We start from the raw sequence: 11,623 nt of genomic DNA, 5'->3' as shown, positions 1-11,623 counted from the left end.
TTTTTTTTTTTTTTTTTTTTTGGTTTACTTTTTTGACAGTGTAAGACTGTGATTTAGTAACCAAATCAAGTTTCTTACCACTCTTTATATGGGTTTTACGGTGGTGGTTCTTGATCAATATAACAGCAACCACAGAAATGAAAGATCATAATTAGTGGAGTCATAAACTATCTAATATTCCATATAGAAAATTAGCTATATGTCTTAGTTTGACATCAAAAATATTAGATAAACGTCGTAATTTTATATGACTTTTCTTCTAGAAACGTCATTTTTAAGAATTTTAGTCGCTTTCACTTCCCATTTCTGGGAAACTTCCTCCGTCTAATCTTTTCCGTACACCCTCTCATCAAATATATATTGAGAGAGCTGTACGTGTATAACGTCTATAGACGATAAATATTGAAAACTTTCTCTAAATTCTTATCAGATTATTTATTTCTACCCATTTTCACCAATATCACCACACAAAAAAAGGTCCAAAAACTATCTTTCTTGAATCTTTATTAGAAACAGAGAAAAATATATCTATGGATTGTTCTTCATTCATAAGCACAAACGATCTCCGAAGAATGTTCAAGAAGCTCGACAAGAACCAAGACGGGCTCGTGACTCTTGACGAGCTCTGTTGGATTCTTGAGAAACTCGGTTGGGCAGAACACACTCCCGATGAGCTTGAACTGATCGTTGGTAAACACAGCCTCGATCTAGACGAGTTCCTTCGGTTCTACCACGACACCGTTTTAGATAGCAAAGGAACGAATACCAATAATGATGTTGTAATTGTTGATGATGATGAAGCGATTGTGAGGGCGTTTAATGTTTTCGATGTGAACGGAGATGGTTATATCTCTGCGGAGGAGCTTCGTGATGTGTTGGAACGACTAGGATTCGAAGAGGAGGCAAAGACGTGGGATTGTGGAAGAATGATTCGAGTTCATGACAATCTTGATGGTTTTGTTGACTTTGAAGAATTCAAGAACATGATCTTACATGTCTAATGATATATATGATAATACACATGTAACATGTGTGTCTGTGTATAGTGTATAGTCCATCATCTTCCATATGTTTTATGAGTTTTGCGTAAAAACTGTGAAGTATATATAATTTTGTGATGTTTTAATGTGCAAACTATGTATTTTATTGCGATTAAACTATGTAATGAATGGCTCTTCTCACTAAGCCATTATAATATTGGACATGTATTATATGAATGATCTTTTTTGAGTGTGTTAGTTTTATTTCAGCTTAAGCTTAAATGTCTTAAAAGGTGTGTGTTTCTTTTCCAAATTGTTCAGCTTGAAAGCAAAAAAACTCAGAAATAAAATAATCTATGACAATTTCAAGCCATGTGGAGGGGGAAAAAAAATGTTGTGACAAAAAATTTTAGTTTCGGGTGCGATCATTGTGACGATATGACCAACCATATACTTGTCACCAATTAGCTGAATGTTTGATTATTTTGTTTCTCAGTAGTTATATAATAACCCTTCAAACCCATGGAAAAACCGTTAGGTACATAATATCTGATTTTTAACCAAATTTGCAAATGAAAACTTACTTTCATAGAGGGATTCGTGCATAGTCTCAATGATATATGTTTCTTTTTCCTGCAAGATCAAATTATTTGCTCACTAACATAATCCACATCCAAGAAAGAGAAGAAAGGGGGGAAAAAATGAACATTAGTCACACTAACTTTATCCACAATTAAGGAAGCTGACCCTATCATTTATCCACAACTAAAAATCGATTATTTGCTTTAGATGGTGAAAAGCGAGTTAGAAGACATATTGCGTCATGTATGATTCAAAAAAAAAATGTCTATAATTTTTGGATCATAAGAGCATATATATGCTGATGATGAAGTAGATAATCTTTTTTCTTTTTTTTTTCTCGCCATATATGGTGGAATTGATGCCCTTTACAACATTGGTAACAGAGGAAGGAAAGTCTAGGTCGATCTAAAGCATAAAGCTGTAGTTGTGGATAAAGTTAGTGTGACTATGTTCCTTTTTTTCTTTCTTCTCTTTCTTAGATTTGATTTATTTTGATGAGGTATGCTCACATGAGATAGTTCACCATATTGTTCAGGTTGAAATAGTTCTATCTATACTCGGGAATCCATGTCTCATATATATGAAGCACAAAACATTTAAACAGAATCTATTACACTTTTCAAGCCTTGTAGAAAAAGGGTTGTTCAAGAAACTGTTCAGCGTATGATCATTGTGAATATATGTACTACCATATGTCTCCCATTGGGTTAGCTGATTTTTTTTTTTTTTTTTTGTTCTAAACAGTTTCACTGTAATCTGCTTATTCTTTCATTGTTGTTCAACGTGTGTAATACTGTGCTGCTTAATACCATAGATTATGAATTGAATATCTGTTTCATATGATTGTATTGTGTGTTTTTAATTGGAAACTTTGTTAAGGCTTCTCTCATCTTGTTAAACCAACACGAAAATATAGGTGTTTCTTGGTATAGTATAATTATCTCATTTCCAATGAAATTTTAAATTCGAAGGACAATAATGTCAGTGATGCTACAGAACTTGATAACCATGTGTATTTATTTTACGAACATGACATATTGTACCTATTCAACCGAAACTAGACCATGTGGAAACTAGTATCTATTCAAGTAAAAGCTAAAAAGTTTCCATCTCAAATGAGAAATATCTTCATGATGCTAAAATTGGCTAGGACATTAGCATTTGAGTCTATGCATATGAAATTAATGGATCCGTATGTGTTGGGTGATGCACAGATTCAATAAATATGGATATAACTTCTAAGCTACCCATACTTATCTACATTGAATCATCTCACCATCCACTGCCGATGGTCATCTCTCCGGGTTTACATGTTTTAGTGTACACTCAGTCTTAGTGTCACATGAATCACTTAGCTTTTGAAAATAATGGTAGGGATGAAACTTGTTGATATTTAATTATGTGTACAAGTAGTGGCTTTTTGCATTGTTTTCTTACAAGATAAAATAATCTTGTTTTGGTGGACAACATATGATTTTAAAGCGTAACACTAATAAATTGTTGTTTTTCATATTCGAAGCTAGAGGTTGTTGATGATGTGGTATTCATCTTGTATTTTTTAGAGTTCAAATTAGTGTTAAAATGAAAAAATTATCAAATTAATTATGGTTGATAATCTGTAAAGATGGTTAACAAATAGGATTGTTTTAACATTTCAAGTGATCAGAAGTAAAATTGATTGGGTTAGTCATATCATATCTAGATATTTAGTTTTGTGGAGAAAACAAATCAAAACATAACAGTCAACATTCACTCATAAATGTCACCAAGTACAAGTCGCTCACCCAATCCTCACAAATGTGTACTGATAATCGTACGCAGAAACTAACATCATGTGGACGTTGACAGTAGAAATTAAAACAATGCTAACATCAGCTAAAATTTGTATATGGTTTTCTAATAGTTCAATTATGTGATATGCTCCTTTCAGAACATATGTGAAAATATCAAGCAAGAATATTTTAGACTGAAAATCCAGAATTAATTTTCTAGTTTTGATTTTACGTACCCGTACGTGCTTCATGCATAATGCCTAAGAGCACTCCCATCGGTCATTCCGTTGGGATGTATTTCAATTTTTTAATAATTAAGTGAATGAAAAATAATATTTTAATCTGAAATTTCCAGCGATCTGTGTCTCTGTCGAGAGTGTTTTACATACCCACAGACACGCATGTGTCATTTATCTAGAAGTTACAGTTTATTTAGGAACGAAAAATAATTGGAACGAAAATATATATATATATATATATATATATAATATAAGGTAAAGGCCCTCTCGTCTTAACCTTATATCATATATATATATATATATATATATATATATTTTTGGAACGAAAAATAATTTTTTTAGTTAGCTCCTTCGAGTCTTCGACCCTAGTTCAAAACTAATAAGAACTTGTCGTCACAATCTTAGAAGCATTAAAAATAGAGTTCGTTTGGTCCAACTTTTTGTTAGTTGGTAAACTCTGTCTTTTATTCAATGTGCCCACCTTCGTTTTTTATAGACTCATGCACGTCATCACTCACCAACATATTTTGGTTAAAAGGAATATAGAGAGATTCTTTTTATTTACTAACCAAATTTAGCACTATGATAAGTTAAGAAACTAAAGAAGATTTGTTTATTTCATTTCATCAAGCTGATTTCGTGGGCCATAAGTGATCAACTATAGTTACCAAAAAAAGACATAAACTCCAAATCTCCAACACCTTCAAAGAGTTAACCTTTTCAAGATTTCTATAAATACAATCCTCTATAGAGTGTTTTCAGTCATAACAAGAATATAGTTTCTTGCAGTCATAACAAAAAGCTTATCGCTTTTCTTTTTTTTTGCATAAGCAGCGCAGAGAGGTTGAGACGCGGTTACGTATACAATCAGATTTCTATTTTTTTTATTAGTCTTTTTTACCTATATCATAGTTATAGATATATTTTACTTTTATTAAATTTATTTATGTATAAGAAAGCTTTTTGTAAATCTAAAGATACTCCAATCTTTGAACGGAGAGAACTAGCTAGGTTTCAGTCGCTCATCTAATAACATAACGGTGACTGTTTGAGTGGAATTTTCATAGTTTTTTTCCCAAGACTTAATTCAAAGTTTAGGGGATTGAAATTAACATATATAATTTTTTTTGATCAAAACAGATGTTATCATTCCATTAAGATAGAAGGTAACATACAAAGTAGAAAGTGTTTTTAGGATACAATATAAAGAGAACAACAAAGAGACATAAGTAGATAGGAACAATCGATAGTAAAAGCTTGAGAGCTATGAACCGCATGCTAAGGAGCAAACTGGGACTTGTGAGATCAAGGCAAATCGATTTGAACTCCATGAACAGGTCAATGGAGGAAGAGGTGGTCATTGTCTTGGGTCGAAGACAAAGTGGCGATGAAAGGTCCAAAGTTGACTGTCTCACCAGAGTGAGGGGGCTACGCTAGGTAGAACTTTGAGAAGAGGTCGAGCAAGGATAGAACTCGGAGGACCGAAAGCTACTGAAGTAGATGCAGGTCCAAGGTTGAGTGAGAAGGACTTAAAAAGGTTGTGGTAACCATTACTCTTTGAAGTGGAAGTCATAATGCCACTAATCTTCAAGTTTCTGTGAGGGGGCTTCATAAAGTAGATGATTTGCAGTTTAGAGAGCTTTGCAATCAGGCGAGGTGGATAAAGGAGGCTGGTGAAAATAAGGTAACCCCAACATTGTAAATGTGGGATCATAATGCCAAGCTTCACCAAGCAGTCTCCCTCAAAGATAGCATCCCTAGGAGATCCGACAAGAGCGGTTTTCAAATAACTCTCATACCGTTCTAACAATGATGGTGGCTTAAGGATCAGAAGCAGTCTTCGAACTAGTGATACCACTGGGCAAACCAAGTATTTATTAAGGAGGGAGAGAGTGGAGTTTAGACCAAACCTGGATTCACATTGAACTCGACACAAAGGGTTTTCAAGCAAATTATAAGAATCCAATATTCTGCTATCGAGGAAGCCTCGTCTTGACCAAGCAGATAACATTGGGACTAAACAATTTGAACTTGATATAAAGCGATTATAGACAGGTCGGGGAAGGTTCCAGTGTGGGGATGAATCATAGTCTAAGCAGAGTAGACTATCTACCAGAGTTCCAAAGTAAGATTGGGGAGCAAACCTAGGCCAAAGAGATAGCGAGGTTGGGACAGAGCAAGTCGGAGTGATGGTGTTCTTTTCCAAGATCTTCAAAGGCTCCGATGTCAATACAGAGCTCCCGTCCCACTGCCGCCAAGTAAAACACTTGGAGGGAGGATATAACTCCGAGGATCGGTGAGATGTTATGGTTTACTGTGGAAAAAAACCAGATCAAGAGATAATCACCAAGAGAACCAGGGCATTCGGGGGGTTGAGGGGTGAACTCAGGCAGTTGGGTACTCAGACGAGCAGCCTCACTAAGAGAGGAGGATAGAAGCGGAGGAACGATGGACGGTGGATGAAGCTGATGCAAAAATGGAGTTGAGATCTGGGCTCTCAAAAGGACTCCGGTGAAGAAAAACAAAGATACGAACGAGAATTGCAGACAAGAGTAGTAAAGTAGCAGAGAAGTTGAGAGATCCCGACGTCGGCGAGCCAGAGTTCTACCAGTGTCGGAAGAAGAAGAATAAAACAGCGCCTTGATTATCGTGCCTGACAGAGAATTAGGACGAACCTCGAAATTAACATATATAATTGAAAGTTTTTTCTTTATATTAGTGTTACGTTGTCCAAGATATTGTCTAGTGGTAACAAGACGGACGCGTGGGACATTAACACGTTTCAAATTCGATTCATCTGCTGCATGAAACTAATTATCTATAGACATTCACATTGATATAGACTCTTGTTTACGACTCTGAAAAAATATCTATATGTAGACTGCAAATTTCTTAAGACTTAATCTGGACCTTTCGATCAATCCTCAATTAAAAAAATAAATACTGTTACGCCTGAACTCTTTTAAATCATAAATTTTCCACCAGAAAACAGTATTATTTTATCTTTTAAAAAAACAGTTACATATGCAAACCCATAACTTGTATACTTGTAAAATAAAAGGTCAACAAATTAAATTTGTTCTTTTCATTACTATCACAAGACTGTACTTTATGATATTTTTCATTGATTTTTATTTATATCCACATGAAAACTAAACTATTATTGTCGTTTGCATTTTTTGCTACCTGCGAAAATTCCATTGAAAAATATGGTGGATGGATGTGGCCGGTCGGTGTTAATATCTGAAAAATGGGGACAGAACGTTTTAACGCCACGGAACTAGAGAACATTACCGAACGTTCATAATCCACATTATTGACTACAATCTTCTTCTACTACATACTGTTTTCATGCTTTTTTTCGATTACATACTAATATAATTTTAGCTATCAAAATCCAAGGTATTATTATCTTTTTAGTTTAGAAGGAGCTTCGGAACGAAGAGAAGAACAATTGTTTAAGTTAGCTCCTTCGAGTCTTCGACCCTAGCTCAAACCAAGAACTCGTCGCCACAATCTTGGAAGTAAAAATAGAGTTCGTTTGGTCCAAATTTTGTTAGTTGGTAAACTCTGTCTTTATTCAGTGCCCACCTCCCTTTTTTATAGACTCACGTCACTGACCAATATATGTTTCTCTTGTTCTAATTTATTAGCCAAATTTAGCACTATTATATTATAAGTTAAGAAACTATAGAAGATTTGTTTATTTCATTTGATCAAGCTGGTTCCGTGGGCCACAAGTGATCAACTATAGTTACCCAAAAAAAATGACAAACTCCAAGTCTCCAACACCATCAAAGAGTTAAAACCTGTTTCAAGGTTTCTATAAATACAAACCCCTATAGAGAGTGTTTTCACAAACCCATATACCAAAACAAAAACATAAACATAAACAAAAATCAATAAGTATGGAACTGTTACTTCCACACCCTTCGAACTCAACACCTCTCACCGTCCTCGGCTTCTTAGACCGAGCCGCCTCCGTCTACGGTGACTGCCCGTCCATTCTCCACACCGCAAACACCGTCCACACTTGGTCCGAAACCCATAACCGCTGTCTTCTAATCGCCTCCGCTCTCACTTCCTCCTCTCTCGGCATTAACCGAGGCCAAGTCGTCTCTGTCGTGGGGCCCAACGTCCCTTCCGTCTACGAGCTTCAGTTTGCTGTCCCAATGTCCGGAGCTATCTTAAACAACATCAACCCGCGTTTAGACGCACACGCACTCTCTGTCCTCCTACGTCACAGTGAATCCAAACTCGTTTTCGTCGACCCCAACTCCATCTCCTTAGTTCTCGAAGCAGTATCGCTCTTTGGACAACACGAGAAACCTCACCTCGTCCTCCTCGAGGATGATCAAGAAGACAGTTCTTCATCAGCTTCGGCCGCATCGGATTTTCTTGACACATACGAAGGAATCATGCAGAGAGGAGATTCGAGATTCAAATGGATCCGTCCTCAAACCGAATGGCACCCAATGGTTCTCAACTACACTTCTGGAACGACGTCTTCCCCCAAAGGAGTAGTGCTTAGCCACAGAGCAATTTTCATGCTAACCGTCAGCTCCATGCTTGACTGGTCTTTACCAAACCGACCGGTTTACTTGTGGACTCTACCGATGTTCCACGCCAACGGTTGGGGTTACACATGGGGTACTGCGGCCGTTGGAGCCACCAACGTATGCACCCGTAGAGTCGACGCGCCTACTATTTATAACTTGATCGATAAGCATGACGTGACTCACATGTGTGCTGCACCGATGGTTCTCAACATGCTTACCAACTACCCCTCTCGTAAACCGCTCAAGAACCCGGTTCAGGTATTAATAGATGTTTTGGTTTATCGTCAAACTTTGGTTTCTTATTAATCATAATCATGTAGAGGACTATTGAACCAACTCTGTTTTAGGGTTTATGAAGTTAAAAAAATTATGAAAACAGGTAATGACCGCCGGAGCTCCACCTCCGGCAGCCATCATCTCAAGAGCAGAATCCCTAGGTTTCAACGTCGGTCATGGATATGGTTTAACAGAAACCGGAGGCCCGGTGGTGTCATGTGCTTGGAAGTCTGAGTGGGATCATCTTGATCCATTGGAGCGAGCTAGACTGAAATCAAGACAAGGATTACGAACCGTCGGATTTGCGGAAGCCGATGTTAGAGACCCGAGAACCGGGAAGAGCGTGGAGCACGACGGCGTTTATGTAGGAGAGATCGTTTTGAAAGGTGGATCGGTTATGCTGGGCTACTTCAAAGACCCGGAAGGAACCGCGGCATGTATGAGAGAGGACGGATGGTTCTACACCGGAGACGTTGGGGTTATACATAAAGATGGTTACTTGGAGGTTAAAGACCGGTCAAAGGATGTGATCATATGCGGAGGAGAGAACATAAGCAGCGCAGAGGTTGAGACGGTTCTGTATACTAATCCAGTTGTGAAGGAAGCCGCGGTGGTGGCTAAACCGGATAAGATGTGGGGAGAGACACCGTGTGCTTTTGTGAGCTTGAAGTATGATAATAACGGTGACGGGTCGGTGACTGAGAGGGAAATAAGGGAGTTTTGTAAGACGAAGTTACCTAAGTATATGGTGCCAAGGAAAGTGATTTTTCAGGAGGAGCTTCCAAAGACATCCACTGGAAAGATTCAAAAGTTTCTTCTTAGACAAATGGCTAAGTCCCTGCCTTAAATAATCCGCTTAAGTTATTGAGATTATGAAGAAATTAATTTATGAATGAAGTAAACTATAGACTTATCGATCTTTTGTGATATATTATTATTGTACCCTTAAGAAGGGATTAGTCGTTAAACATGTTGAAACATGCAAGCTTGCTATTATTGTTATAAGATTTGCAAAGATAAAACTGTTAACACTATACCTCATTCAGTGTTCAAGAAAGCGCTAGGCGGTATCTGGGCGGTGACTTAACGCCTAGCGCCTAGAACACTTAGTCGAGATATAGACGGTTTTTAGGCGGTTTAAGCGTTTACAACATAAAACATTATATATATAAAATTATACAAAAATATATATTATAAAAATAAAAAATTATAAATTATAAACAAAAGTAAGAAAAATACATTTATTTAAGTTATATTAACAACATATAAATGTTTATAATTACGTATATAGATATGAAACATAATAATTTAAATATATGTAATTTAAAAATCAAAAATAAATATTAAAATAAAATTTATGTAATTTTAAGCGGTTTAGGCGGTCATCAAGACCGCTTTCTTGAACACTGACCTCATTATTACATGTGTGGTTCTTTTAACTCTTGGCCTTGTTCTGTCTGAAAAATAAAATTAAGCCTAACAAAAAAAACTGAAGAAAACGACTATCGAAACGTAATTCCGGAATCAGTATTTAGCGATAAATTCCTCTATAGATATCCAATGAATATGTATTGATTTTTTTTTTGTCAAAACAGAATCGTTTGGTGTGTGTAAGAAGTAAAAGATAGAGAGGGAAGCAAAGTACTTCGTCGAGTTTATCTTATTGGGAATTTTGAGAAATTTCTTACATTGATCAAAATAATGATTATGTAACAGGCCCCACGTACACTTGTTTGACCAATTCGCATACTTGTGTTTTGTATGGTTTGAATCTTGATGGTAACGTGATCTTGTGTTAATACACGAATCGTTCGTCCTAGCCGCTTCTTTCTGGCACAATTCCCGATGTCTCTTCTCTCGGTAGCGTCGATTCCGATCGGCGTCGCTGGAAAACTGTTTCTGCTTCCCTATGCTCTTCTCTTCCTTTTAAGTTTATTTTCGTTTTGTTCCGGTGGTGAACGAACCGGAGGTTCACCATGTCTCCACCCTGCAAATCCGGCCATGCTTCAGCTTCATTCCCTCCCCCTCACTCCGTCTCTCTCGGTGGTTCCTCTCAGTGAGGTGATTCTCATGAGGTTCCAGCCCTTCATCGATAAATCTGAGATCTCAGAACGCTTATGCCTCTTTGTGCTTCGTCTTTGTCACACGCCTCCCTCGAAGTCAACTTTTTCATCTCTCTGCTCCTTGGATCTGGATCCCCTCACCAAACTTTTGGCTCGGTTGCAGTTGGACAGGAGCTCTGTGTTGTTATTGGAGCTGTGCAAGATCTCGCCAAGGCCTCGCGACTCAACCTATGTACCTCATAGTCCCAGGTTTGTTCCAAACCTTCTTCCGCCTTCCTGTAGCATAACCTTGTGTCGATTCATGGAATCATTTGTCCGAAGACTGCAATTGAAACATAATCACTCATGTGTGATCTGTTGTTGCAAAGTTTGTTTGAGAACCCTGCCTCTAGAACTGTCTAGGTTCGTTACTTTTGACTGCCAAAGATTGATGAGGACCGGCATTATGACTTCGTCTCAACTGAGCGATGGTTACCGGTTCCTCTTGGATCTAACCCCTTTGTTTAAGCTGCTCCCTGAACTAGCTCAAATGCATCTCTGCCGTGTTTGTGCTGAAACCAGAAGCAATAGGAATTTCGGCATTATGACCTTCTCTCCAAGAAGAGAAAGTTACCGACACCTTCCCAGCCTTCTCTACACACCTTCCATGCGACCTGCTTATTCCCAAGTACATTTCATCAATGTCAGGAAGTGTGTTCACCCTTGGCAAAGGCTGATGAGTATCGACATTATGATCATAGCTCCATGGGCTTTGGTTACCGAAACCTCCTCTAGCAAGCCATGTCCAACCTTAACCCTCCATCCACCCTCCTCCTTTCCAATGAGCAGAACAAACCATCTAGTCTCTCGGCCATGGAATTCCCCAAAAAGTCCCAATTTCAAACTGATAAGGACAATCTACCACTCTTCCGTTGTATCAGCGAATGTGGCGTCGACTACCCCGAAGTTCACTTGCGGTTTGATGCTCCTTTGCTCAAATCTCCAACATCTCTTGGACATGTTTGTCAATTTATCTATCTTTAACTTTGTTGCACATGTTTATCTATCAAGCTTTGTGATGAAAAATCTCACCCTTGTAACCATGCTACTCTATTTCGTTTGAATGAAAGTAATGGTCTGTTTGTTCAAAAAAAAAAAAAAAAAAAAAAAAAA

General features: G+C 37.6%; 2 protein-coding genes across 2 annotated transcripts; both read left to right on the top strand.

Moving 5' to 3' along the window:
• LOC104776274 (probable calcium-binding protein CML44) lies at positions 374-1,244 on the top strand. Its single transcript, XM_010500305.2, has one exon. The coding sequence runs from the start codon at positions 531-533 to the stop codon at positions 999-1,001; it is 471 nt and encodes a 156-aa protein (XP_010498607.1). The 5' UTR covers positions 374-530; the 3' UTR covers positions 1,002-1,244.
• Positions 7,430-9,337, top strand: LOC104776273 (probable acyl-activating enzyme 9). The gene is made up of 2 exons (XM_010500304.1): positions 7,430-8,390; positions 8,512-9,337. Exons 1-2 carry the CDS (start codon positions 7,482-7,484, stop codon positions 9,253-9,255), a joined length of 1,653 nt encoding a protein of 550 aa, XP_010498606.1. The 5' UTR covers positions 7,430-7,481; the 3' UTR covers positions 9,256-9,337.

Source organism: Camelina sativa, chromosome 3 (genome assembly GCF_000633955.1).
Source record: "Camelina sativa cultivar DH55 chromosome 3, Cs, whole genome shotgun sequence".
Lineage (NCBI taxonomy): Eukaryota > Viridiplantae > Streptophyta > Magnoliopsida > Brassicales > Brassicaceae > Camelina > Camelina sativa.
The sequence above is the reverse complement of the archived record's forward strand: the minus strand, read 5'-3'. Positions and strand labels throughout refer to the sequence as shown.

Excerpts from the sequence above, each read along its gene's own strand:
- LOC104776274 (XM_010500305.2), top strand. The coding sequence starts at position 531 with ATGGATTGTTCTTCATTCATAAGCACAAACGATCTCCGAAGAATGTTC.
- LOC104776273 (XM_010500304.1), top strand. The coding sequence starts at position 7,482 with ATGGAACTGTTACTTCCACACCCTTCGAACTCAACACCTCTCACCGTC. Across the intron at positions 8,391-8,511 it reads CGCTCAAGAACCCGGTTCAG|GTAATGACCGCCGGAGCTCC; the intron begins GTATTAATAGAT and ends TTATGAAAACAG.